This window comes from Arachis ipaensis, chromosome B3, assembly GCF_059453495.1.
Source record: "Arachis ipaensis isolate K30076 ecotype BB chromosome B3, ASM5945349v1, whole genome shotgun sequence".
NCBI lineage: Eukaryota > Viridiplantae > Streptophyta > Magnoliopsida > Fabales > Fabaceae > Arachis > Arachis ipaensis.
The window spans coordinates 137,913,233-137,939,736 of NC_142438.1; the positions used below are offsets into that span (position 1 = coordinate 137,913,233).

A 26,504-nucleotide genomic window follows, 5' to 3' on the forward strand; every position below is an offset into this window, starting at 1 on the left:
TGCGCGATAAGGTCAGGTAACGCGGAAGCGTGGGTCACGCGATCGCGTGGCCTGATTTGTGCGATTGGCGCGAGTGCAGCCTCGCGTTCGCGCAACTCTCTGTTCGAAACTCTTTTCGCCAGATTTTTGGGTGACGCGGTCGCGTGGGTGATGCGATCGCGTGAATGACCTTTCTTTTAAAAATTACGCGGACGCATGGGGCACGCGTTCGCGTGGTAGGGCTTGTGCTGCTAGCATGGTTCCAGCCCCACTCCATCATAACTTTCTGCCATACACCTCTTTACGTCGATTTCATAGGGCCACGCGTTCGCATGGGAGGCATTTTTCCCACATGACGCGGACGCGTCAGCGACGCGGTCGCGTGGATCAATTTGTGCCAAAGGCACGCCTCCAGCCACGCTCTTGCGTGACTCTCTGTTCAATTCTCTTTTCTTCAAAATGCACTGGTGACGCGGACGCGTCAGCGACGCTGCCGCATCCGTGTTTTTTTTTTAATGCAAAATGCAGAATGCAGTATGCAGATGCTGATGCGGATGTTATGAATAATTCCAGGTTCAATAAAATAAAATAAAACTCAAAAACAAACAAAACTAAATAAGATTGAAAATGGAACGATCATACCACGGTGGGTTGTCTCCCACCTAGCACTTTTAGTTAAAGTCCTTAAGTTGGACATTTGGTGAGCTCCTTGTTATGGTGGCTTGTGCTTGAACTCGTCTTGAAACTTCCACCAATTCTTGGACTTCCAATAAGCTCTATCAATACCAAGTAAATTCCTCAAGTTTTGATAGAGTTCTTCACAAGCTTTGAGCTCCCAAAGTTGATCCTCATATATTCCTGGATCCCAAATCTTGTTTCTACACCCGTCTTCAAGTTGATTATCATGATTCCATCCGGGTGGTTCAGCTTTAGAATTCTCACTGAAGCGTCCAAACAACTTCCTAGACCCATTCAATTGAGCTCTACACCAACCTTTGCGTTTAAACTTAAAGCTTCCAACCATAATGAACCTTGCAGGACAATTCTTACCACTGACCATCTTCCTCTTACTCTTAATGCCACAAAGAGCTCTAAGTTGACCATCCGTCTCCAGTAGCCCATATTCAAGTGGAATTAGAAAGCTAAGGGATATGAATTTTACCCACTTGAATGTTGTGAAGGATGATGGCAACTTAGGGGGAGGTATTTCTAACGAATTTGCAAGCTCCACTCCCTTGTGCTCTTCTCTAACAACTTCAACCTCTTTGCAAGTTTCTTCAATATCAACCTCTTTCTCTTAGTAGCTTTCTTCCAATTCAATCTCCTCTTCACTGCTTTCCAAGGGCATGAGAGGTTGTGCTTCTTCTTCTTGAATCTCCATCTCTTGATCGACCTCTTCCAATTCCTTAACCATGACACGCCTTGGAGGTTGTACACCCTCCTCAACATCAAATGCAACTGTCTTGGAAGGAGGCTCTATGTCTTGACTTTTCCATGGAGGTTCAGCATCTCCCAGATCTTCAACCACTTCTTCCTCTTCAATAATTATTGCTTTGTCTAGTAGTTTTAATATAAAATTGTACTCATCCTTGATGATTTTCTTTCCATGACAACTCCTTTCAACTATTCTTTCATCTTCAAGGGTCTCTCCTATCTCCACATTTTGGGCCTCCTCTTGCTCTAAGACAAAATTAGACTCCTCCTTGGTGTCTTCCTTCACTCATTCTTCAACCACTCCTTCAACTTCAAGGGTCTTTACTACCTTTACCTTTAGGGCCTCCTCTAGCTCCTTATGAAGTATGGATTCGCGAAGATGATCCATTCTCTCTTGTTCCATGTTAATAGCATCATTGGGATCATGTTGCTCTTGGATTGATGGATGTGGGTACTCTTCCATGGATGGTGGTGATGGGATGGAGAGATCATTCTGTGGTTGAAAAGGAAGTGCACTAGAACTTGAGGGTTGATTGTTGAAGGTATTTGGTAGTCCGATTTGGGCGACAAGAGCTTGTATAGTAGAGTTTAGATCGGCAAGTGCTTTCTCCATGGAGGTTTGGGGTGGATAGGAGGGTTCATTTGTTGGGAGAAAGGGTTCATGGTGGGAAGGTGGTTCATCTTGATAATGATAAGGAGATGTTGTATATTGAGGTGGTGGTTTATGAGAGTAATTGTGTTGGAATGGGAGTGGTTCTATGTACGGTTCATTTGGCTCATAAGGTGGTTGGTATGGTAGTTGAGGGTTAGGGTCATATAGAGGTGAATGGCGGAAAGGGACTTGTGAGTATGGTGGTCCAAAGCTATTTTAAGGATGTGGTTCATTGGCATATGATGGAGCTTGCTGGTAATTACAAGGGGGTCCACCATATCTATTGTCTTGGCATGCATTGTAGGATGGTCGTTGTCCATGGTATCTTGGAAGGTGATGTTGCCGAAAGGGTTGATCAGATCCTCGTGGCTCCTTCCATCTCTGATTGTTTTGACCTTGATGCATGTTCCTGTTATAATTTTTATTCCTTGCAATAGCATTAGGACCAAACTCAAAGCAATGGGGGTGAGAACTCATAATAACAAATAAAAATAAAAAAAATAAATTTAAATTAAAAGGTTATTGAAATTTAAATTTTGAATTTGAAAAATAAATTTTGAAAATTGAATTTTAAATTTGGAAATTTAAATTTTGAAATTTGAAATTTGAAAATTGAAATTTGAAGTTTGAAATTTAAATATTGAATTTTGAAATTTGATTTTTGAAATAAGATAAGATAAGATTCTGAAAAAGATATGATTTTTGAAAAAGATTTGAATTTTGAAATTTAAAACTAAGATAAGATAAGATAAAAATTTTAAAAAAGAAATCTGAATTTTTTTTTTTTGCAAATTTCGAAAATTCAATTAAAATAAAGAGAAAAGATATTTTTGAATTAAATGAGGAAAGAGAAAAACAATAAAATGACACCAAACTTAAAATTTTTAGATCAAAACGAAGAGAACAACTAAGAACAACTTGAAGGTCAAGATGGACACGAAGAACAAATTTTTGAAAAATTTTTAATAACTAAATAAAAACCAATAATCTCTTAATTTATGAAAAAGCAAAAATAAAAACAAAAATAAAAACAAATAAACAAACAAAAAGCAAATATTTACAATAACCAATAATAAGGCACATGTTTGCAATTCCCTGGCAACGGCGCCATTTTGAAGAATGGAAGATTGACGGTTTAGAATTCAGAATAAATTTCCGTTGCAAGTATAGTTTCTAAACCAAGCAATCATCCTTTCTTACAAACGTTTTGGTTGTCACAAGCAACAAACCCCTTTAAAATTGATAACCGAAGTATTTAAACCTCGGGTCGTCTTCTCAAGGAATTGCAGGAAAGTGTGATTTATTATTGGTTATAGAAAAGTGTGTTTTGGGGTTTCGGATTAAGATAAAAAGCAAGAATAGCAATGGTAGAGGAAATAAAATAATAACAATAAAAAGCCTTGATTAGGAGAGATCAATCGGAAGTTCTATCCTTGTTGGATTTTTCTCAAGATCAATTGATAATTGAAGGTTGCTTCTACTTAGTTATCCTTTACCAAGTAAAGTAAAAGAAATTCAAGTAAGTTGGAAGTCTACTTCTATTCACAAGTTTTAATCCTCTCCTTTGGGAAGGATTAGCGTTAGTGACTAGAGAGCCAGCCAACAATAAACCCAATTACAATTCAACTCAAGGGTCTCCAAATATTAATCAACTCCAAAATCAAGTTCGGATCTAACTTAGAACATCAATTAATAACAAACAATAGAAGAAGTGATAAATCTAAAATACCTCAAATTGCATTAAATAAAGAGAATCAAGTCTGACATTGGAAAGTTCATAAGCCAAATTGGAAAAGAAGAGAATCAATAAGAAAAATAAATAAACCAATGTACTAGGATAAATAAAAGTAGAAGATAAACTAAATTAAACGAACATTGAACCTGTGATGAAGAAGAAATAATCCTAAATCCTAAAACTAAATCCTAAGAGAGAGGAGAGAACCTCTCTCTCTAAAAACTATATCTAAAATTATGAAAAGTGAATGATGGAAGACATCTTCATGAATGGATGCATTCCCCCACTTTATAGCCTATAATCTGTGTTTTTTGGGCCGAAAACTGGGTCAAAAACAGCCCAAAAATCGCCCCCAGCGTATTCTGGTACGTACAGGTCGCGGGAAAGTGACGCGAAAGCGTCATCCACGCGGTTGCGTGGATTGTGTTTCTGCCAGGTCACGCGTCCGCGTGATCCATGCGTTCGCGTCGCCTGGCTTCGGAGCAGCTATGACAAATTATATATCGTTGCGAAGCCCCGGATGTTAGCTTTCCAACGCAAATGGAACCGCGTCATTTGGATCTCTGTACCTCAAGTTATGGTCGATTTAGTACCAATAGGTCAGGCTGGTTCCTTCAGTTTCTTGTATTCCTTCTACTTTTGCATGCTTCCTTTCCATTCTCTAAGCCATTCCTGCCCTATAAACTCTGAAATCACTTAACACACATATCAAGGCATATAATGGTAATAAGAGAGGATTAATATTAGCAATTTAAAGGCCCAGGAAACATGTTTTCAATCGTAGCATAAAATTAGGAAGGAAAACGTAAAACCATGCAAATAGTATGAATAAGTGGGTAAATAGTTGATAAAAATCACTCAATTGAGCACAAGATAAACCATAAAATAGTGGTTTATCACCTGTGCAAGTATTTGGTGGGCTGATACAGTTTCAAATAATGTCCATCACTGACGATGCAAGCATGCAGCAGATGTTCTATATTTATCGACAAACTCGATTTCACGTGCCGGTGATAGAGCTGTACGTTGAGTTTGAACAACAGTCGGGGATGGGTACGGTCGGCGACGAGGTCAATGTTGATGAGCTCGGGGATATAGATTGGGAAGAAGATAATAATGACAGCGAAGAGAAATTCGAAGCTAACTATGAAGTCGATGACGAAAACGATGATGGAGACTTGGCAGGCAATCCGGTGGTGCAGAATGAGGCGTATGCCATTGTAAGCCAACACCCGTTTGGTGTTCCGTCTTTTATGCAGACTCTAGATCTCGAAGTCATGCATGCCCCAGAATTTCCTGAGTATGCGAATACGGGTATGTTATGATTATTAACTCAAGTTTTCTATAGTGCTTAATTTATTTGCCTTGTCTGACTGATGGTGGTGCGCATGTCGTAGGTGAAGGCAACGTTGCGGCAGAAGATGGCAAGTTTAGTGTCGGAATAGAATTTGGTTCGAGAGAGTCGGTGATATCTGCAATCAAAAGCTACACCATCTCTAGAGGAGTTGATTACACTGTGTATGAGTCTGAGCCGCAGACATTCTATGCGAAATGCAAGGGGGTATGGTGTAGGGTGCGACTGGCTTATCCGAGCTAGCTTGATTCGAAAAAAAGCTTGTTGGGAGAGCAGGAGATACAATGGCAAGTACACGTGTACCATGGGCACGATTTCACAAGATCATCCCAAGTTGGACTCAGACACAATTGCTGATGCCATTAGGCCGTTGGTCGAAGCAGACCCCTCGATAAAGGTGAAGTCTGTTATTGCAGAAATTCAAGGTAGGTTCAACTACACTGTGAGTTACCGCAAGGCTTGGTTGGCAAAGCAGAAAGCTGTCGCAAAAGTTTTCGGTGATTGGGAAGTTTCTTACCAGATTCTTCCAGTATGGTTGAAAGCAATGACAGTGAAGATGCCAAGGTCTCGTGTTCAAATTAAAACGCTCCCTGTTTACCGTGAGAGTGAGGAGGTTCAAGGTGTAAGAGTTCTGCACCACATTTTTGGAGCTTCTATCCGTGTATTGTAGCATTCAGACACTGCAAGCCACTGGTGCAGGTTGATGGCACGCACCTATACGGAAAATATAAAGGTGCACTTCTGGTAGCGGTTGCACAAGATGGGAATCAAAACATTGTGCCTATTGCATTTGCGATTGTCGAGGGCGAGAAAGCAGACGCGTGGGAGTTTTTCCTAACCAATTTGCGGAGATATGTTGTTACCATTGATGGTGTGGGTATTATTTCTGACCGCCATACCTCCATCGACGCTGCAATAGCTCGCAGTAACGGTGCATGGTTACCACCAAGGGCGTAGCACATGTACTGCATCAGGCACATCGGGTCCAACTTCTTAAGGAGGTTCAAGGCTCCATATTTGCATAAACTCATGGTGAACACAGGTATTTCAACTCAATGTTATGGTTCAATTCATAGTAAATTTCAAATTTGTGGCATCTGCTTATGATTAAATGGTTTGTTCAACAGGCTATTCTAGGACGGAGCAGGAGTACAACAAAAACTACCAAAGGCTCAAAGAGCGGGGTGAGGCATATACTTAATGGTGTGATGAGATCGGTGTTGGCATTCGATGGTGGTTATCGTTGGGGACATATGACGACAAACTTGGTAGAGTGCATAAATTCTGTCCTGAAGGGTGCACGTAACCTTCCTGTGACTGCCCTTGTCCGGTCAACTTTCTATTGGCTGAATGAGTTGTTCACTCGGAAGAGTACCGAGGCCCATGAGCGTCTCCGCAACGGATTCACGTATTCAGAATTTGCAACGAAGAGAGTTGAAGAAAGCTTCCGACGTGCAGAAAACATTGTGGTCAACCGGTTCGACAGGCGCAACGAGATGTTTGAGGTTCGCGAAATGCAAGATGGTACCATTTACACTGTTAACCTTGCACAACGACACTGCGACTGTGGCCATTTCCAGGTCGAGCGACTTCCATGTTGCCACGTGCTTGCATGTTGCGCCAACCAGCGTCTTGATTGGCAAGTGTATGTGCACGATGTGTACAAGATGTCTGAAATTTGCAAGGTGTACAGAGGCGAGTTTGTTCCGATGGGTGACCTATCTACGTGGGATAGATACGAAGGAGCGAAGGTGATCGCCAACTGGACATTGAGGCGTGCGACGAAAGGAAGGCCGAAGTCAACCCGATACTTGAATGAGATGGATTCGCGGGATATGTGTGGTCCTCGCCGGTGCACTATATGTGGACACGAGGGACATAGCCGCAGCCGATGTCCGCAGCGCGCAGGTCCAAGTTCCGCTGGAGGTCATTAGTGGTTAGGCTTTTCAATGTAACTTTCTTATGACATACTTCACAATTATATGTTATTTTTTTGTAACCTCGTCATTTACTTTAACGTAGTTAACAATTTATAATAAGTAAAGTTTTTAAGTTTGTTATTTATTTTTTTGGAGAACAAACATCTCGATCCAAACAGAGTTATACAGGAGCAAAGCTAAATATGTCATAATAATAATACTGAATAGAATCATCTAAATATAACATACGACACTGAATACAAATCTGAATACAATGCTGAATACAAGATCAACTGCAACTAACTACTTCCTCGGCACCTTCTTCGAATACAAGGATGGGGTGTATTTGTTCGAAGGTGCAGTCTGTGTCCGTAAGTTATACGGATGACCCTGAGACACACCGGCGTCTAGCCCACTGTCGACGTCAGGACCACTGTCGAAATCTGTCATGCTCGCACAACCAGTGTCATACAAACCAATGCCACTCATCCCCGGAGCACTCGATCCACCAAGATCATACCAGTGCTGCAAGTCGTATCCCAAGTCTCCCTCTTCCTGCTGCAGGTACTCATTCAAATCAAATAATTGGCCGCGTGGTGGTGCGGACGGACCAGGCAGATCTACATGACCCGTCGAGTGATCAAAGTCGAAGTCACTAGTATGACCTGAAGTGGCGCGACGACCACTAGAATGATGAGATATAGCAGGCCCTTCCTGCGGTTGCATCGGGCCGAGAAAATATGTATCTCTCAGGACCTCAGAGAAGCTGATGGTGTCTGTTCCGAGGGTTACCTGAAACTGGAGGTTGATCTTGGTTGAGATCCTCTGTACGGATCGGTACCGACGTGTCCGACTGGTGGGAGACGGCCGGAGCTGTCGTGTCCGACTTGTTGATCTGGCTACACTACTGATCCTTCGTCACCAGAGGGTGGAGGGTACCTGCAAGAGACTCCGATACTTAAGTTAGCATGGGTATTAAACAGGTTTTTAGTAGAATCAGAGTATGAGTTATACCTGGGTGCTCCAGTGTATTTATAGTAGTTGTAGAGTGACCTTTCTAGATAAGATAAGTTAGTTATCTTATCTTATCTTTATCTTTGAGTTGAGGTCAGCTTATTTTCAAGGGAACCGCCCTTATCTCTATAGGCTTGGACGGCCTTTGGATTTGGGTCGTGTTCCTCTACTTGGGCCCTTTATGGGATTTCCTGTCGATTTGGCCGAGTTCTTTAAGAAGAAGTCGGTCCGCTTGACCTGAAGAGGTCGGTCGCTTTGTCGTCGATCATCCCATGTCGGATAGCTCGACCCAGGGTATGAACAGTGTCCAATCCACCCAACGGGCTAAAGTGACCCTCGGCTGGAATTACCAGATGTGGTATGTAGGGCTCAAGTGCCTGAAGCGGCTGTGGTTCCGGTATATATGCTGCCTGCTACTGATATGTTGGCCACTGCTGGGCATATGCTGGATCCTGAAACTGCTGGACATATGCCGGGTCCTGAAACTGCTGGGCATATGCCGGGTCCTGAAACTGGTGCTCATACTCCGGGACCTGATAGTGGTGCTCATATGCCGGCACCTAATTAACAATTAAATACAATTAATAGTAATTACTGATAACTATTTATAAACCTAATAATCATAATACTAGGAATTAAAAACAATACATGTTCCTGTTGCTCATGAGGCGGGACTTCCTGGTGAGAGTCAGCTGGTTCTTCCTGTTGCTGCTGTGGTTCATCAGCGCCAACCTCTTCGCCTAGAACTCTATCTGACAGTCGCAAGTGAATCTCATACTGCTGCGTGTACCAGTCGTAGTACACTGGGAGAGGATGGAAGTCAATAATCTCTTCGCCTAGCTGCAATGTGTTATAGCGGTCAGATGTCCATCTGTTAACCCATTGACTGTAAATCTGTCCCCATTCATGGTTCTGTGCTCCTGTCAACCGCTTGCAGTGATCACAACCAAGGTCGAACGCGGGGCCTGGTAGTAGCTGCTGCATCCCGAACTGTCGTCTGACCCGGTCTGTCGCGTGCCACTCTATGCACTCGAATGACATTAGAGGCGATTGGGTGGAGCACATAACCATATGGGGAGCGAGGCCATCCGGAATCCCCACTCCCATATATGGCCGCCATATAAATTGCACAATAGTTACCAAGAGGCCGATTAGAAAAACTATTCTTCTGAATAAAAACATTGGACATTAATGGTACAACTTACGTCGTCAACTCCCATGTCGTCGAGTCCTCGCCTAAAATGTGCAGTAGGCCGCCGTATATATCTCGTATGTCGGCGCCAATGACTCCACCTAACGAAAACAGAATAACAATATTAATAAGAAGAACAAAATAATAATAATAATAATAATAATAATAATAATAATAATAATAATAATAATAATAATAATAATAATAATAATAATAATAACAACAATATGAATAAGCTTGATAATAATAATAAGAATAACAATAACGATAAAAGCCAATACCGTCGCGCTAGTGGAATACCAATATTGCCGAGTTGATCACGGGGTATAGGTGCCAGGAACGGCATACGCTCCCACGCCCAAACAAAAAGTAGTATCAGTGGGCCATCCATTTTCTTGCAGTTGTATTGTGAGGCACGACACAACGATCTGTATAGGTGTGCCAGACTGGCTGCTCCCCAACTATACCCTGAAATCCGGGGAAAATCCCGAAGTAGCGGTAGAAACTTCGAGTTCAATGAAACGGTCGACTTATCCGGAAACACAATTGTATCGAGCACGCAGAAAATGTGCGCTCTGACGTACCGCTCGAGAGACTCCTGAGTATCACACGGCTCGGTGTCTCTGCACTGCCGAACCCAAGCAATATTAACCTTTCCCAACACGTGATCGTTCAGACCAGGCTCCCGACCAAAACACGCAATGCAGTTCTCCACCAAAAACTGGTGGTATCTGATCTTCCCGTAACAGCCTCCCCATTAATCGGGAGACTAAGAATATAACTCACATCGTCCAACGTCACCGTCACTTCACCGACCGGAAGATGAAACGTGTGAGTCTCCGGCCTCCAGCGTTCCACCAAAGCACTCGGTAGTGCAGAATGACCTCTCATTTCGCCTGCTCGCGAAACGTGTTGAAACCCAGTCAATGCTAATGTCGATGCAGCTACCTCGTTAAAGGTATCTGGCGGATCCAATTTTCTGGGCAACAAATTTATGATAGCCTGCAAAAAAATAATGATAATTATTAAATTCTAAATAATATCGATTATAACATAATAATAAATTGTTAAAAAATCACAAAAATTTATCTATTATTTATTAAACAGTATTATTAATTACTAAAAATTAATAATAACTTATTCTCAATATTATAACCAGTATTATAGAATAATCATAATAACACTCTAATTATAATAATAACTACCCAAATATAACAATAATAATAAACATTTATTATAATATCTATAACCTAAACGGTTTGTTATAAACATACAGTATTAATTATTATTACAAAATATTACTAAAGTATTAAACGTAATAATTTTTTTTCTACGTAAACATTATTAAAAAAACCGTTTACTGTTAACAGTATTATTATTATTATTATTACTATCATAAAAAATAATAATAAATCACTAAAAAATAATAATAAATTATTAAACATTATTGAAATTAAAAATTATTAATAAATTATTTTCATTAACATACCCACTATTATTATTATTATAATAATAATAATAATAATAATAATAATAATAATAATAATAACAACAACAACAACGTCACTAACAATACAGAGATTAATTTGCCTATTAATAATAATAATAATATAATAACAATATTAAAAAATTAAACCGTAATGAGAAATTAATAACAACATAATATTAGTTATAATAATATTAATAACCTCAATACTATTAATTACAACACAAATAAATAAAATTCGAATAAATCTTTATATTTATTGTTACATATTAAAAAAAATTTACTTACAAATTGAGGATGATCCAAATACTCAATAATATGATCTTCTGGTTTGGTATAGTCACGCACCATTTTTTTTCTATACTGTGTACTTGTTCTTCTTCAACAAACTCTTTCACAGCTTCCTCACTCTCCCTCAACTATTTCTTCAGTAACTAGTTTTGCTTTAGTAACTTTGCTTTCCTCTCAATCTGCGTTTCTCACTTATAAGGACCCAGCTGAATCCCCTCCGAGAACACGTGGCACGCATGCAGCTAGGGAGCATGCAAAACGCAACCTGCGTTTGGCTCTGGTTTACTAACAAACGCATCCTGCGTTTTGCGCAGTCCGAAGTTGGTCAAGCACTGCTCCTGTCGGCATGCAGGGCACGTTTCGTTTGCTGGTTTCCTTCCCTCACCAATCGCAGCCTGTGTTTTGCAGGGCCTGCATTTTTTTATTCCAACGCCTGCAAAACGTTACCTGCGTTTTGCATGTCTCTGATCTTCACAGGTCCACATTTGTGGACATCACACCATGTATCCATTTATCTGCACTTCACCATTGTGTTATCCATTTAGAAATTAATTTCTGATAGTAATGATCAACATTAATTACAAATTTGAAAAATAAAAATAACCTAAAATAGCAACTCCATACTCACATAACATGAATTTGGAGAAACCAACCCACACCCCCACCTCGAACCGAACCCCCCCTCAAAACCTCAGTCAGCCTGGATCATTGCACAGAACACCAACATCCACTCCACCTGAATTCTTGACCATTTTACCGACGGGAAGCCGCGCCTAATGCCCACCATAATGCATTCGGAAGAAACACTCGACGCTCTCCATAACGCCATCGATGCCGTCATCAGCCAGCAACGGTAGTTTGCACGCAACGGAATTGTCATCGAGATCGCACGCACCTTCACCCCGCAAGTTCGGCCACATCCCAAAGCCGCGAACCAAAATTCCGTATTTCCAAAGACACCTCCATTAGAAGACACATGTATAAAAGACACTTCTATTAAAAGATACACGCATAGGAAGACATACCCAAAGGACACATCCGACGTATTAGGAAGACACACCAGATATGAATTAGGTGGCAGTAGAGCAGCAGCATGCGACGGAAATGGAGGACACGAGTTTGCGTCCTGGCGACAGCAATGGCTTTCACGCCCATGAGATGAATGCTGAAGGAGGTGGAGCATCGACCCACCCACCGGAGAAGACAAATCCGTGGCGGCATCTTTGATAAGGATTCGAAGCAGAGGCAGCAGCAAGTGCCGTCACGGTCGACGTGGATGGCTTCCTCGCACGCGACGGCAGCATCTTCTTCGCCGGAGCACTGGACGGCGCTGATTGATGTTAGTTGTGGGAGAGAAGATGACTAGGGGGAGAGATGAGGAAATCGTCGCCATGTAGAGGAAGCTCGCCAATGGTATGGAACTAGAGAAGTGAAACATAATGGTGAAAAACTGGGCATTAGGTGAAACAGTGATTTTTTTAATCGATCAGGGTAATTAGAGTAAAAGCTAGATAATTGGGTAGATAATTTTTTGGTAATTTGAGTTTTTGGATCTAGCCAATTAAGAGTTGGCAGAAATTAGTTGGACTCCTAGTTAGTTACTTAGCAAAATTCTTAATACATATGTTTGACTCCTTGGTCCATTTATAGCTCGGTCGTATTCGATATTTGCTTACCGTTTACCCGAATCTTAACCTGTTTTGTTTTCCATCCAAAAAATCGTAAGTTCCAAAAAAAAAAAGAAAGTGGTGTGACATATGATATTAGACATCTCTTTGATATTATAACCTAATTTGTGAACCTTAATCAATTGAAATCTATATTGACATCCAAATTCGTAAAACCTTAATCTCCAATACACAAAATATAGGTTAGGATATTATAAATTTTTGGGGCTCAATATAAATTTAAGAAGGCTAAAGTAAACAAAAATAATGTTATAGTGTCAACTGGAAAAGCAATGATAATTAAATGGGAGATTCTACTATGCTGAACCCATTTCCTTTCTTTACATGCTGATGACAAATGGAGAGGCTGCCGCAATGACACGCGTTGAGAGAGACTGCCCAGGAAAGCTAGCTTTCTGCTTTGCAACAGAATATGGGTCCCACACGCTTTTATTTGTCGGTTACTTTTCAGGTGTTTATGTTTCTAACGTTGGATTAACTAAGGTGTTAATTTTTTTGTAATTAAGGTTGGTAGTTGCAAAAACTGTAATGGGTTATTTTACAAAAAAATGGTTTGGGTTTAACCAAAAAAGACCTTTGTCTTATTACTAAGAGTGGATTGTAAGACCACCAAAAAAAGGATTGGATTAGATTGACCCAAAAAAAAAAAAAGAGGTATGTTTATCATGTTACAAAATTTTTTGTTTTGCTGAAAAGTCTTAAATAAAAATATCATAAATAAAAAGCCTATAATAATGTATAATTTAATAATTAAAGTTGTGACCATATTTGTTGGCAAGATAAAAGATAGTGATAATATAATTTTTGAATTGAAAATGAAGTGTTAATTTTTTTTTATGAAATTAAAGAGCATTTTTTTAAAATGAATTGTCAATAACAATCACCTTTATTTACTTGTAACGTAGAGAGTACGGTACTCCCAGTTATTTTATTACTCGGTTTTCTTATCGCTACATTTATAATTTTTATTTTTTTTAAATTGTTAATAATTTCAATTAACATAAATAAGTGAATGAAAATACAAATAAAAATAAGAAACATAAATATGAGGGGAAAAAAGTAAAAAAAAAATATTATAAAAATAAATTAAAATAAAAATATGAAGGCTATGAAAATAAATAATCATAAAATTAAATAATCAGTAAAAATTATTGATATACATAGTATGACCTATAACAGAAACAATAATTATGGTATTAAATGTTATTGTTCAATAATTTAATTTTGCAAACAGTCTATTAGAGACTTAGAGTAATGTGTCATAGGAGAGAGTCTCATGTCATCGTTACAGATGTGAGATGAATAGTGTGAAGCAAATATTTTAGAATATAATTTTTTATTGTATTTATGAAAGACCAACAGAAATAATGAATAATGATATTCCTAGTTATGTTGTTCCTGAGACCTGTTTTTTCTTTTTTCCATTAAGACATTAAAAACCGAATTTTTTTCCCAAGTTTTAGGTGGTCATTTTTTTTCTCTTTTTATCTCCTTCTATTTTTTCATCTTTTATGTAAACAAAGTTTTAAATCAACCTGCCAACATTTGTCTTAGTGATAGAATATGTTGGTGTGATGTAAATATTGTAATCGTTAGAGAAAAAATGTTTAAATTTTTTATTTTTATTTATGATGGTTATTAGTAAGACAATTATTTACTAATAATGTTGTTATAGTTATTATTTATGTTAGTTGTTATTATTATTAGTATTATTGTTATTATTATTATTATTTTGTTTGGAATGAACTTTTAGGTGGCTTATAAAATGCTCTCCTTATGTATTCTACGAATTAGTGTTAGCTGAGAAAGAAGATATTAGTGGTGTCAGGGGTGCTTTCTGTCTCCTTGCTCTATGAAACACATTTTCTTTTGTATACTTAAGTGATAATGAGCACCGACGGTGGTCGTTTTCCATTCTACGCGGTGCGAAGGGGTCGGGTTCCCGGCGTTTATCGCTCATGGCAAGAGTGTGAGCAACAAGTCAATGGCTATCGAAACAGCGAACATCGTGGGTTCCGTAATTTGGCTGAGGCCGTGGCTTGGCTGCGCAGCGCCGCAGCATCTCCCGCCCGACAGCCAACACCGCCTGTTCAAACAGTGAGAAGAAAACCTTCCAAGTTGTTAGAGGTGGCCTTCTGTTCAATGTCTTCATCGCAGCTAGTATCTTCCGGAATAGTTCCATCCAACTGCCAGGAATGTGATGGTGGCAGCAACCCTGTTGAACAGGGAGGTGAGATGCAAAAACTTTACTTCTAATACTTTTATCTAAGTTTTTCATTTAGCAAGCTTTTAATGCCAGAGTGAGTGTGATGTTAATGTGCAGTGGTAGAGCCAGCAAGTGAGAGGGCGTTCATGCATGTAGAAGACATGGAACTAATGTTGTTGAGAGCGTGTTCGTTCTTTCAAATTGGTCTCCCAATTTTTGTCCCCCACGAGATCAACCCGAAGGATGATAATGTGCTTTTTGGTTTCACGGTGGTGCTCCCCCACAATGGAAGAGGACTCGATCTTGTGGCTCACGGTCCGTTGTGCTACAGCGAACACTTTGCTCGTCAAGAAGTTTCGTTCACAATGTTGGATAAGATTCTTTCTACTATGGGTTATACTATTCGTGATTACAATCATCACATTGTTGTACGTGTCACGGCCCAGTTGAATCAGGAGAAGAAGGAAGAAGTTGACCGATTGAACAACCGAATTCGTAAACTTGAGCTTGAGAACGAGGAGCTTAGGGGACAAGTTGAAATGTTTGGGGAAATGTTAGAGGAATAGATTACGCCTAATAGTCTTTCTGTATGTGGTTCTTTTTTAAAGGTTCTTTTTTATTTGATAAGATGAGAGACCTGCCTTTATGGGGTTGTAAGGGACAATGAAGATGGTGCTTTGGTTGGGCTTTTGACCACAAAGACACTTAATTTGGGTCCTAATGGAATAGGGTTTTCCGTTGGGTTCCCTCTAGGTTTAATGAAGTAATTGTTAAGTTTTATTTATCAACTGGCTGTATGAAATATGTAAGTTTGTTAAGCTTAATTAGATGGATGTTGATCAGTGTATTGAAAACGATTCTCGAGTCCAAAGAGCTTTTAAAATTTATTTTTTCGAAAATTTGTTTTCCCAAAAAAAAAAAAGAGATGCAACAAACTAAATTAAGAAGCTAATATTGTCCAACTAAACTAATAGAATAATAAGCTAAGACAATTAACCGCTTAAGTTTGTAATCAAGGTGATGACCGGTCTTTCTTTCAAATTTGTACTTGCACCAAATTGGAATAAATTTCTAATTCGATGATTAATAACTAAAATTAAGAATCCGTTGTTGCATCAAAAAATCAATACTAGCAATCTTTCTAACCATCAGTGAAAGAAATAATTGTTATAATAATTTTTTATTTGACAGTCACTTATAAAGTTTTTGATAATGAAATTTAAAAAATCAACAAACCTAAATACACTAATGAGTGACCAGTCCGTATTTTTTGGTGGAATTGTTTTGCATGGAGTAATAAAAGTTTGTCTAACTTTTAAAAAGATTAATTTTGTAAAAGAATGTTGTATTTAAAATTTTTATACATGAATAGTAACGGTTAAATTTAATGTTTGTATTTTTAAGATTTGAGTACATGAATAATATAATTTTTTTGAAATTTTTAAACTATTAATGTTGTAGATGATTGTTGTATTTGACATGCCAGTTAATGTATTTTTGAATAAATTTTGTCAATTAATTTATTTAAGATATATCAAAAAAATTAAACAGGCAACACTGAAAACTAAAAAACAATATTCATCTACAATTATAATTGGAATTTATTTAAACATATTTATTATTCTTAAGAGAAAAAGTGATAGGATTTATTAGTTATTAAATCATACAGTCATTACGAAAGAAAGATTTTGAAAATTATCTTCTGGTGAGAGTGGCGTGTACTTAAACAAATGTCAGTAGTCATGTCAACGGTCATGTTGCCGTTACCCTAAGGCCTATGACTGCATACATGGGGAAAATGCATAGCAGGTTGTGATTGAAAGAGTCATTCCAGTCTGATTGCTTCTTCTATAAGCCTCTTTGGTAAATAAAAAAATATATTTCTTTTGGGAATAATATATATTTAGAAATGTAGGAGTAACTTTTTTTTAAAGGAATAATGATGGAGTTGTGTCTGTTCAGTTGGGCTAGGTCACTAATGGGCCATGATATGATATGAGCCCATTTCATGGTTTCATATAACACATGTGGAACTATTCATAACCATAGTCCATGCAAGTTTCGGCAATGGAGACATGTGCTACTGTGGAAGAGATACTTGGAAAAATGAACGAACAAGTTGATGCACTGAAGGAGAAAAATGACAATGTCTCTCTCGCAAGGTGAGTAATGCAATCCTAGTAATAAACCTTTGTGATTCTTGTTATGTGGTGTGTGTTATTTTTCCTCTGACAAGTTAACACATGGTTGTGTTTCGAGCAGTGAGGTCGCTAAAGGGACGGACGGTGGTGACGGGACAATCGACGACGATCATAACATCAGGTTTATCCGCATGTTCCAGGAGGTTGGTTTTCTGCACAACATGTTGTGGCCATAGGTTTGAATTAGGTGTATAGTTGTTAGTAAGTCTAGCTTACGTATGTAGCTGTATGGATATTGCAGATAATAAACCAGAATAAAATGACCAGGGAGGTGATGAAGACCCTAAATGAAGACATTAGGACTATCTCTGGGATCCTAGTGGAACATGGGAAGATTCTCTAATCTCTAATTGTTGCGGTTGGTTCTCTGGCCGACCTGAAGAAAGAAGGCGTGCAAGGCAACGCACGGATGGTCGCGTGTAAGAAGACGCGGGCAAAGGCGGCAGATGAACCAGAGGCGACTTTGGTTAGCAAGAAATCTGTGGGAGTTAAACGTGGTGCCGTAAAGATCTCACCGCCACTGAAGCCCACAACTAGAGGGGACACGGCCCGCCAGAGGCAGACACAAAAGAACCGAAACGGTGGCCCCACTAAATCCGCTAAGCTAAAAGTAAGTGAAGTTTTTTTTGTTTTGGCAATTTACGTCCAAAAGTATCAAGTTATTTGCTTCATCATTTACTGTTGGTGCAGCGCAAGTTAACATTTGAAAACCAGGATTCTGCGTCAACTGAAGGTAGTGACGTCTGCCAAACTGAGCATGGGTCGTTGTTCACATATCACACACACCTCGCCTTCCATGTTGCATCTGATATGCCGCAAGTAATGAATTTAATGTTTGGGTATTTAGTAATATTTCTCTCCTATGTGAATTTTCCTGGTCTTAGTCCTACTAGAATTTACTTACACGGATTTTGTGTTGCTTTGCTTGGGTAGTGTCTCGAGTTGGCATTTCGGCCACCAGACGGAATGCATTTTCAGGGGTCGGAGTTTGTCATGGCCGCTTACATTTTCTCGAAGAATATGGATGAACGGTACGTATGTATGTGACATGGCTTGGTGAATGTGAGTTGTCGTAATGTTACACTTGAGATGTATTCATGTATCGGAGCGTGACCATGCTTGTTTAATGTTTCTTGTGGTAGGGAGATTCTAGTTGCGGATGAGCACGCACAGGGTGATCGGCGTACATTATGGAGCCTAAGACCGGGGCAGCAAGTTGTTGACGACGTAAGTAGTGGTTCACATACGTTGTTGTTATACGTTGGTGTGTGGGAAGCCTTAGTTGCAGTCTTGGATAACCGTCTTTGTGGCAACAGGTTATCAACATGGTGGCCTCCATGCTCAGCTTCGACAACATGTCTCCTAAGTGGTTTTTGCCAACCACCTTTGCGGTAAAATTATGTCCCCATATCCAGTAAATTGTGCTAACGATTCTTCTTTTCATGAGAAGTTTGAAATGAATTTGTCGTTACAGAAAAGGCTGTGGAAAATGTGTAACTTTATGATTAGAATTATGACAACTTTTCCTTCTCGGGATGAAAGATAGCGATAACATAATTCCGGTTTGATAATTGAAATAATAGTCTGATTACGTATGGAATAAGTAAAAAAAAAAACATTGAACATAGGTTCCGAGAAGCTATGGTACATAGTGATTTTTGATTTCTTATCCATGGTTAATTACATTATGCCTATAAAGTGGTGTTTGGTGTTGTGTAATTTATTTTAAGCAATATTGGAATGTTAAAAATTTGCTAACATTTATAAATTTTGAAATTAAATTTTAATTTTCATTGTTTATTATGAAATTAGACGTTTTCTGAAAATTACTTGTCAACGGCAATCTCTTTTTTCCACTTGTGACATAGAGAGTACGTCACCGTTAGCAAAACCTGAGGCGGTTGACTCGTGTATGTGTCTGACGTAAAATTGTGTTTCAACGTCCAGCAAATTGCGCTAAGTCCTGTGAACCATAGCATTGACACTTTCGAGTTCATCCGGTCTAACTTTATGGGCTATGCGGATAACTTGCATCGGGTAACAACTTATTTCTGCATTTTAATTGACAATATTCCTTTGCCGTTACGTTAGTAACTTATTTACTTCATTTGTGTAGATATATGTTCCAATGTACAGGGAGCAACATTGGTACCTGATGATTGTGGATCTAGTGTTCTGCAGGCTAATTTACCTAGATTCTGCGAAGAATGTGTCGGAATATGAAGCCAGGATTGCTCAAATGAAATATGTGGTGAGTACATAGCACGTGACCCTTATCAACTCCTCATGCATTTCAGGCATTAATAAATGTTTCCACCTTAGTAGCTTTGAGTACAACTAATAAATTGAGACCTTTGCAGGCCTTCTTCATAGAGAATATGTTGCAAGATACGAGGTTCTAGAGCGATAAGGGACATTATAAACCACATCCCTCCACATTCGACCTCGACGAGCCGGAGGTTGGCCACCAAATTGAGGGCTCGTATGTACCATACTAATCCATGTTTTTGTTTGTTGAACCCTAAAATAATAATGTAATAACAACACATGTGACTTTACTTTCCCGTGTAGAAACGACTGTGGAGTGTGGGTTGTTCAGTGGATGATGCAATCTTGGGTGTTTAGAGATTTCATGTTAGAGGTAACAAACACTGCCAAATTGAAATGATGCTTTAATAGACATTGTTAGATGCCATTGTTGTTACGTTGCAAACCTATCTTACCTACATACTAGTTCAATTGATACTGTAGTTGTCATTGCTTGAAATCGTTGTTGCTACTGTCCGGAATTAGCTAAACCAATTAAATGATGGCTATTGTAGGATGTCACCAATCAGACTAGGATGTGGCTTGCTCTTGATTTGGTCATGGGTAGACATAACCCAATTGCTCGCGAGGTAGGTCGCAAGGCCATGGCTGATTGGGACAGAAATATGTCCCGTTCCAAGCGTCGTCACAATGGCAACAATGCACCGGCCGATGCAGGTCCATCCCGTAGTGGCAGCTTGACGTTCTAGGTGGTATCGTAGATATTTTGTTGCGGTGGATATTTTGCTATGATGAATTGTGCACCTAGTTGCATATTTTGCTATGATGCATTGTGCACCAAGTTGCGTGAACCTCACGTGTCTCGTTGGGGATATACTTGGGGCCTCGCTTTTGTCAATATGAGGCCCTGTGCCACCGCAAATGAATCTTTCTTATGCTAATGACTCAACTATTATAATAGGAGTACATGTATTAAACTGACTAGATATTCCCTACATGTGCATGAATATATTGTAAAACTTGCAACTCTTTTGCTATTGTTTCTTAATGCCTAGCTAAAAACATTGAGAAGTGATGAATAAGATCCACATCGTCGCACTCGTTTCAAGCGAATTTTATAAAATAATTGGAAGCCATTCTATGATTAAATTGTAACAAGTTAGGAAGTTATGGAAGACTATGATTACCGTTCTGGGCAAGAATGATAATATGGAACCAAAAGCCCGTAGCATTCGATACACTAGTGGGTTGAACCCAGTTTACTAATTTCCTTTTTGGCAATAATAACTTAAAGCCCAAAAGCTGACTAACCCGGCCCAGGTTTAGTTTTTAATCAAGCCATGTGGTTGCTACCATAAACCCAGCGACTTACTCCTCAGGTTGGGGAATTGTTATTAAGGTGACATGGGCTGCATTATCAAAAGCCCAACAAGTAACCCCTCAAGCCCAAATATCATTATTTACTCTCACGATTGGGTAACCTCCAAGCCCCAAATTCATTCTATAGAGGCGCACATGTTATCATTGCTATTGGGCCTTGCAAAATTTTACAAAAACAAAATCAATTATACTTGAAGGCAGGTTAACAAATATAGCCACCCTCAACTTACGGTGTTGAGATAAGATGCTAGAAAAAAATAACAAACACCAGATCCCTGGAACAATACACCAACAACTAAGCAGACTCAAATAACTCTGCATATAATATGCTTCTCGTTGCCATGCCAGTGACAAGGGAACCATACATTGTTTAGCGGGATAGCATCTGTTAGTGATCGGTATTCCCCCAACCTTTGCGTGATCCTTTCTGTATTCTTCCGAGAAAGACCCTAACCTGCATCATTATGGAAGCAACTGTTCATAACAATTTTTTCGCAGTCAACAGTTATTCGCATACAACATGACCCTAAATACTTGGATCATCGCAAGCTTTTAACGATGATACATATACACATGCAGGCATCCTAACCTCGTTTGCCCAATCGTCATTGAAGGTGCATCCTGCCTTCGCATTGTTTCCTACGTAGTTGCCGGAGGTCGAATCAGCGAACTGTCTCCTTAAGTCATCTAGGTTCCGTGCATAATTTCCAGCATTTCCATGGCCAGGTTCCCTCTGAAAGACGGAAGTTAGTTGAATGACATTGCTAATACGTAAAGAACACATGACAACTACCATGTGAAGTGAATACCTTGAAACTCGCAGGTGTCATCCTAGATGAATCATCTTGGCATTCTGCTCCGGCCACACCGTGCTGGTCCGCATCGTTAGCTGCTGACGACTTCTTCCCCCTATCCTGGGGACATTTTCTTTTCGTATGGCTTACGTGCTTGCAGTTAGCACATCGCCTTCTCTTGCCTAATTGCCTTTGTTTGGCCAGTCGAGGGGCGCCCTTAGGGTTCGCAACCTTGGGATCCCGTACCACCTTCTTCGTCCCCCTTGTGTCCCGTTCATATCCTAACCCCCGACATGCAAATTCCAGAGTATTGCACAAATTAACTATGCCATCGATTGCTTTTCGAAACAAATTTTCATCTTGTGAACCAAGGTAAACAAGCCATTGAGCCTTTGTGTGGAGCGCCCCATGTCTAACCAAAAAACCTCTTTAGGTGGGATCGTCCACCTTCTCACCATATTGATCTATATCTTTGGCATCTTTTCTCCATCGTCGCAGGACCAATCTTTCAGGTATTTCCTGCAGATGCGCTGCTTTCATCATAAAGAACATATGCCTGCATGGGTACCCGTTCTTTTCCCAAAAAAAGCATTGACAGTCGAGTTTTCCAGTACTTCTCCCGAAGGCGGCCATTACCTGAACATCAGGTTTCTCATATTCCTCTAGATAATAAACGGTTGTATTCAAGCACCGTTTTTTCGTAAGTAGATTAACTGCTCCAGCTCCTTCAATCTCTTTCCTAACATATGCGAACAACTCTCGAGTATAAACACTAGCAGCAGCTATCTCTATTGACCTCAAACATGTGGTCATAACCGGATTGGTGTAAATGGAGTTAAATTGTAGCAACATCTCTTTGTTCCGATATTCATGGACGACTAGCTCTAGATTTTGCACTAACTCGAGGATAGTATGGCTTGACTTCGAAAACTTGTTAACCACAGCATTTATTCCCTCACATCGCGACGTAGTCTGGAATCTGGCGCAAAACTTGTCACGTAAATACGCCTTTACCCATAGCTTTCGCTTCTCATGCATGTGCCTTGCCCAACTACTGTCATGCAGCCCAAACTCCTCAATTGCTGCAGCCCAATCCTCTTTGAATTCATTAACCTCCATGTCCATGTACAACCAACGCTTGAACAAACTGCGGAGGCGTTCGTCTTTTACATTTGATGTCACATTTTTTTCCACATGCCACGCACACAAATGATGGGTTGCCTCAGGTAAAACCGACTTCACAGCTTTTATCATTGCTTTGTCCCCGTCAGTAACAACTACACAAGGTTTCTTTTGGCACATAACCTCTAGCAAATTCTGTAACATCCACGTATACGACGATACAGTTTCATCAATCAACAACCCAAAACCAAAAATAGTAGTTTGCTTATGGTTGTTTGAGCCTGAAAAAATCACTACTGGACGTTTGTATCTATTTTTCCTATAAGTGGAGTCAAACGCTAAGACATCTCCAAAACACTGAAAATCAGACCGGCTATTCCCATCAGCCCAAACCATGTTACCAAGCCTTTCATCTTTTGTGAGGTTGTAGCGTGCAACATACATAGGGTCAACAACAGCCTTTCCCTCAAGGTAAACCAACGTTGCATTCGCATCACCATCAGCTATTCGTGACCGCCTCATCTTGTCCGCGTAGTTGTACGCATCCTTTTTCAAAAATCCCAACAAAGAGTATCCACCTGACATACCAGCCATGTGACCCAAGATTTTCGACGTCCCAATTCCATACGCATGCATCCCGTCAATGTGAGCCTTTGCCGCGTCCGTCATTTTGCGATGACTGCGAATCAGGTAAGACATCCCAACAGGTGCTAGGTCATGGTTGTGATCCAGTACTACCTTCCTAACCTTCCATTTCTGCTCACTCTTCTCCAAGTATATTGATAGCATTGCTTTGCAGCCAGTCCGTGTTTCTGGTTTGTGTCCCCGCTGCCTATCAATCCTGTTATAGTGCTTGATTTCCCTCAATCCTTCCTTGTTACAAAAAAATTGATATCTCACAACATTACTGTGGCTATCTTTACCTGAGTCCCCTTTCCGTACCCCAAATCTGTTGACTCTTCCATACCTTCGATAAAACTCATACGCATCTTCCACACTTTTCCAAACTTGGTTCAAAATATCATCCGCGCTCAAGTCAAACCCTGGTTCTCCTTCAGGCAAATGTTCCTCCTGAACCTCATTACCACCAACCTCTTCCGCATTCATCTCCTCGTTCACGTCACTTACACCACCCCCCGCACTCCCCTATCGCCTCACCTCTATTCGCATCCATCTGCAACTCCAAACATTACATAATCTGAATACTCATAAAAACCTCATTACTCTACAATTTCCTACAATACATGTTCTATCTAAACTATACATGCATGAACCAAGTACCCCTAGTTGAGTGCAAATTAGAAACTCGCTACCTTGGAAGGAAAGAAATTGAAGCATTTCCAGCTATTATCCCATTAAACCAAGGTTGTAAAAAGAGTCTAAACTATACATGCATGAACCAAGTACCCCTAGTTGAGTGCAAATTAGAAACTCCCTACTTGAAAAGGAAAGAAATTGAAGCATTTCCAGCTAGGTTGTAAAAAGAAATGAACACAAGGTCATATCAATTTTACATATCAATAGTCAGAACATTAACAAAGAGCAACCTAGCAACATTAACTGCTCATATGAACACGTTAACAACATCAAAACCGTTATGTCCTCTTCAATTAATTATTCAACTTTATAGCCGGGACCAAAAACAGCAACCTAAAAAAAGTCCAAAGAACATCGCCTCACAAACAGTTCATCAAATTGCCAGCTCGTGACGACCAACAAACTCGAACTAAGATCAAACTCAATACTTATGTTAGCAATTTCGCAAAAAATTCAGCTGCCTGACACACACTCGAAGAACAGATCCTCAAGAACAATTTTATTCAATATCAAATTAATAATAAGAAAATCATTAACTTTCAAAACCACCTGAACAATATTTTAAACACTTCAACAAATAACATGAACGAGGACCAGCCACGAACATAAATACCTGGAATACTCAACTCAGACGGAGATCCTATGACGGCTGAACGGCGGACTAAGCACGGCAATACCTGGAACACTCAACTCAACGACGGCGACGGTGCAGGCCTCCACGGCAGACCGTGAAATCCTCAGGCGACCAGAGTGGGATCACCGTCGGGGTCAGAACATGGGCGACGCGTGACAAAGAGCCATTTGACACGTTCCAGCAATGGACAAAGAAGGCTTCTTCAGGTTCGGCAGCGTGGAAGATGTGGGGACCTAGTCACTGCCTCACAAATGACACCTCCGTAGAAGCTAGGATTTTCTTTGTCATTCAGGATATCCCTTTCTTAGCCCTCTACTAAGATTTCGTTTTCTATTTCTTAGTATTGTTTCCTCCTCCCTTTTTTTATTTTTAAAAAATCCACTTCAACAAAATTACAGAAATTACAATCAACATTCTGATATCCTTTGTTTCTGTTATAGGCCATACTATGTATATCAATAATTTTTACTGATTATTTAATTTTATGATTATTTATTTTCATAGCCTTCGTATTTTATTTTAATTTATTTTTATAATATTTTTTTTACTTTTTCCCCCTCATATTTATGTTTCTTATTTTTATTTGTATTTTCATTCACTTATTTATGTTAATTGAAATTATTAACAATTTAAAAAAAATAAAAATTATAAATGTAGCGATAAGAAAACCGAGTAATAAAATAACTGGGAGTACCGTACTCTCTACGTTACAAGTAAATAAAGGTGATTGTTATTGACAATTCATTTTAAAAAAATGCTCTTTAATTTCATAAAAAAAAAGTTAACACTTCATTTTCAATTCAAAAATTATATTATCACTATCTTTTATCTTGCCAACAAATATGGTCACAACTTTAATTATTAAATTATACATTATTATAGACTTTTTATTTATGATATTTTTATTTAAGACTTTTCAGCAAAACAAAAAATTTTGTAACATGATAAACATACCTTTTTTTTTTTTGGGTCAATCTAATCCAATCCTTTTTTTTTGTGGTCTTACAATCCACTCTTAGTAATAAGACAAAGGCCGTTTTTGGCTAAACCCAAATCCTTTTTTTGTAAAATAACCCATCACAGTTTTTGCAACAACTACCAACCTTAATTACAAAAAAAAATTAACACCTTAGTTAATTCAACGTTAGAAACATAAGCACCTGAAAAGTAACCGATAAATAAAAGTGTGTGGAACCTATATTCTGTTGCAAAGCAGAAAGCTAGCTTTTCTGGGCAGTCTCTCTCAACGTGTGTCATTGCAGCAGCCTCTCCATTTGTCATCAGCATGTAAAGAAAGGAAATGAGTTCAGCATAGTAGAATCTCCCTAATTAAAGACATAGTGAAAGGGAGATCGGGATTAGTGACTCCAACGTCCGATGCGAAATACAAAAACATTAAAAATGGCTACAAAATATATTAAAAATTAAAATAAACCTCCATGAAATTAGTTTTAATGGTTTCAATAAATATTTTCTGCACTCAGTCATTTTTTTAATCTAAATTGATGATGAAATTCTAAATTAATAAGAATAAGGAATGTTACGATAAAAATAAAACAAAATGTTTATTTTCTATGAGAAGCATCAATTTACTATTTTACAAAAAAAAAAAAAACAAAGAATAAATTAAATATTTATTACCAAAATCAAAGCACCTAAAAATAATTATCAAAATTTTCTTATCATGTCCTTTGCAAAATTGAAGTGTAGGGTAGTCATTAGCTGATTTTTTTCTATATGGAAAAATTTTTTGTGTAATGCAATGAAATTGATAGATAAAAAAAAATTTTCACTACTATAATGTCAGCATAAAATGCAACTTGCGTTTTATTCTTTTT

The 26,504-nt window shown here is 39.0% G+C and overlaps 1 protein-coding gene and 1 pseudogene across 1 annotated transcript; both read right to left on the bottom strand.

Moving 5' to 3' along the window:
* Positions 1-7,376: 7,376 nt before the first annotated feature.
* LOC148572584 (uncharacterized) lies at positions 7,377-7,799 on the bottom strand. Its single transcript, XM_088508525.1, has one exon. The coding sequence runs from the start codon at positions 7,797-7,799 to the stop codon at positions 7,377-7,379; it is 423 nt and encodes a 140-aa protein (XP_088364651.1).
* A 13,526-nt stretch (positions 7,800-21,325) lies between these two features.
* On the bottom strand, positions 21,326-23,747 carry LOC107633775 (protein FAR-RED IMPAIRED RESPONSE 1-like; annotated as a pseudogene).
* Between the last annotated feature and the right edge of the window lie 2,757 nt (positions 23,748-26,504).

Excerpts from the sequence above, each read along its gene's own strand:
- LOC148572584 (XM_088508525.1), bottom strand. The coding sequence starts at position 7,799 with ATGCAACCGCAGGAAGGGCCTGCTATATCTCATCATTCTAGTGGTCGT.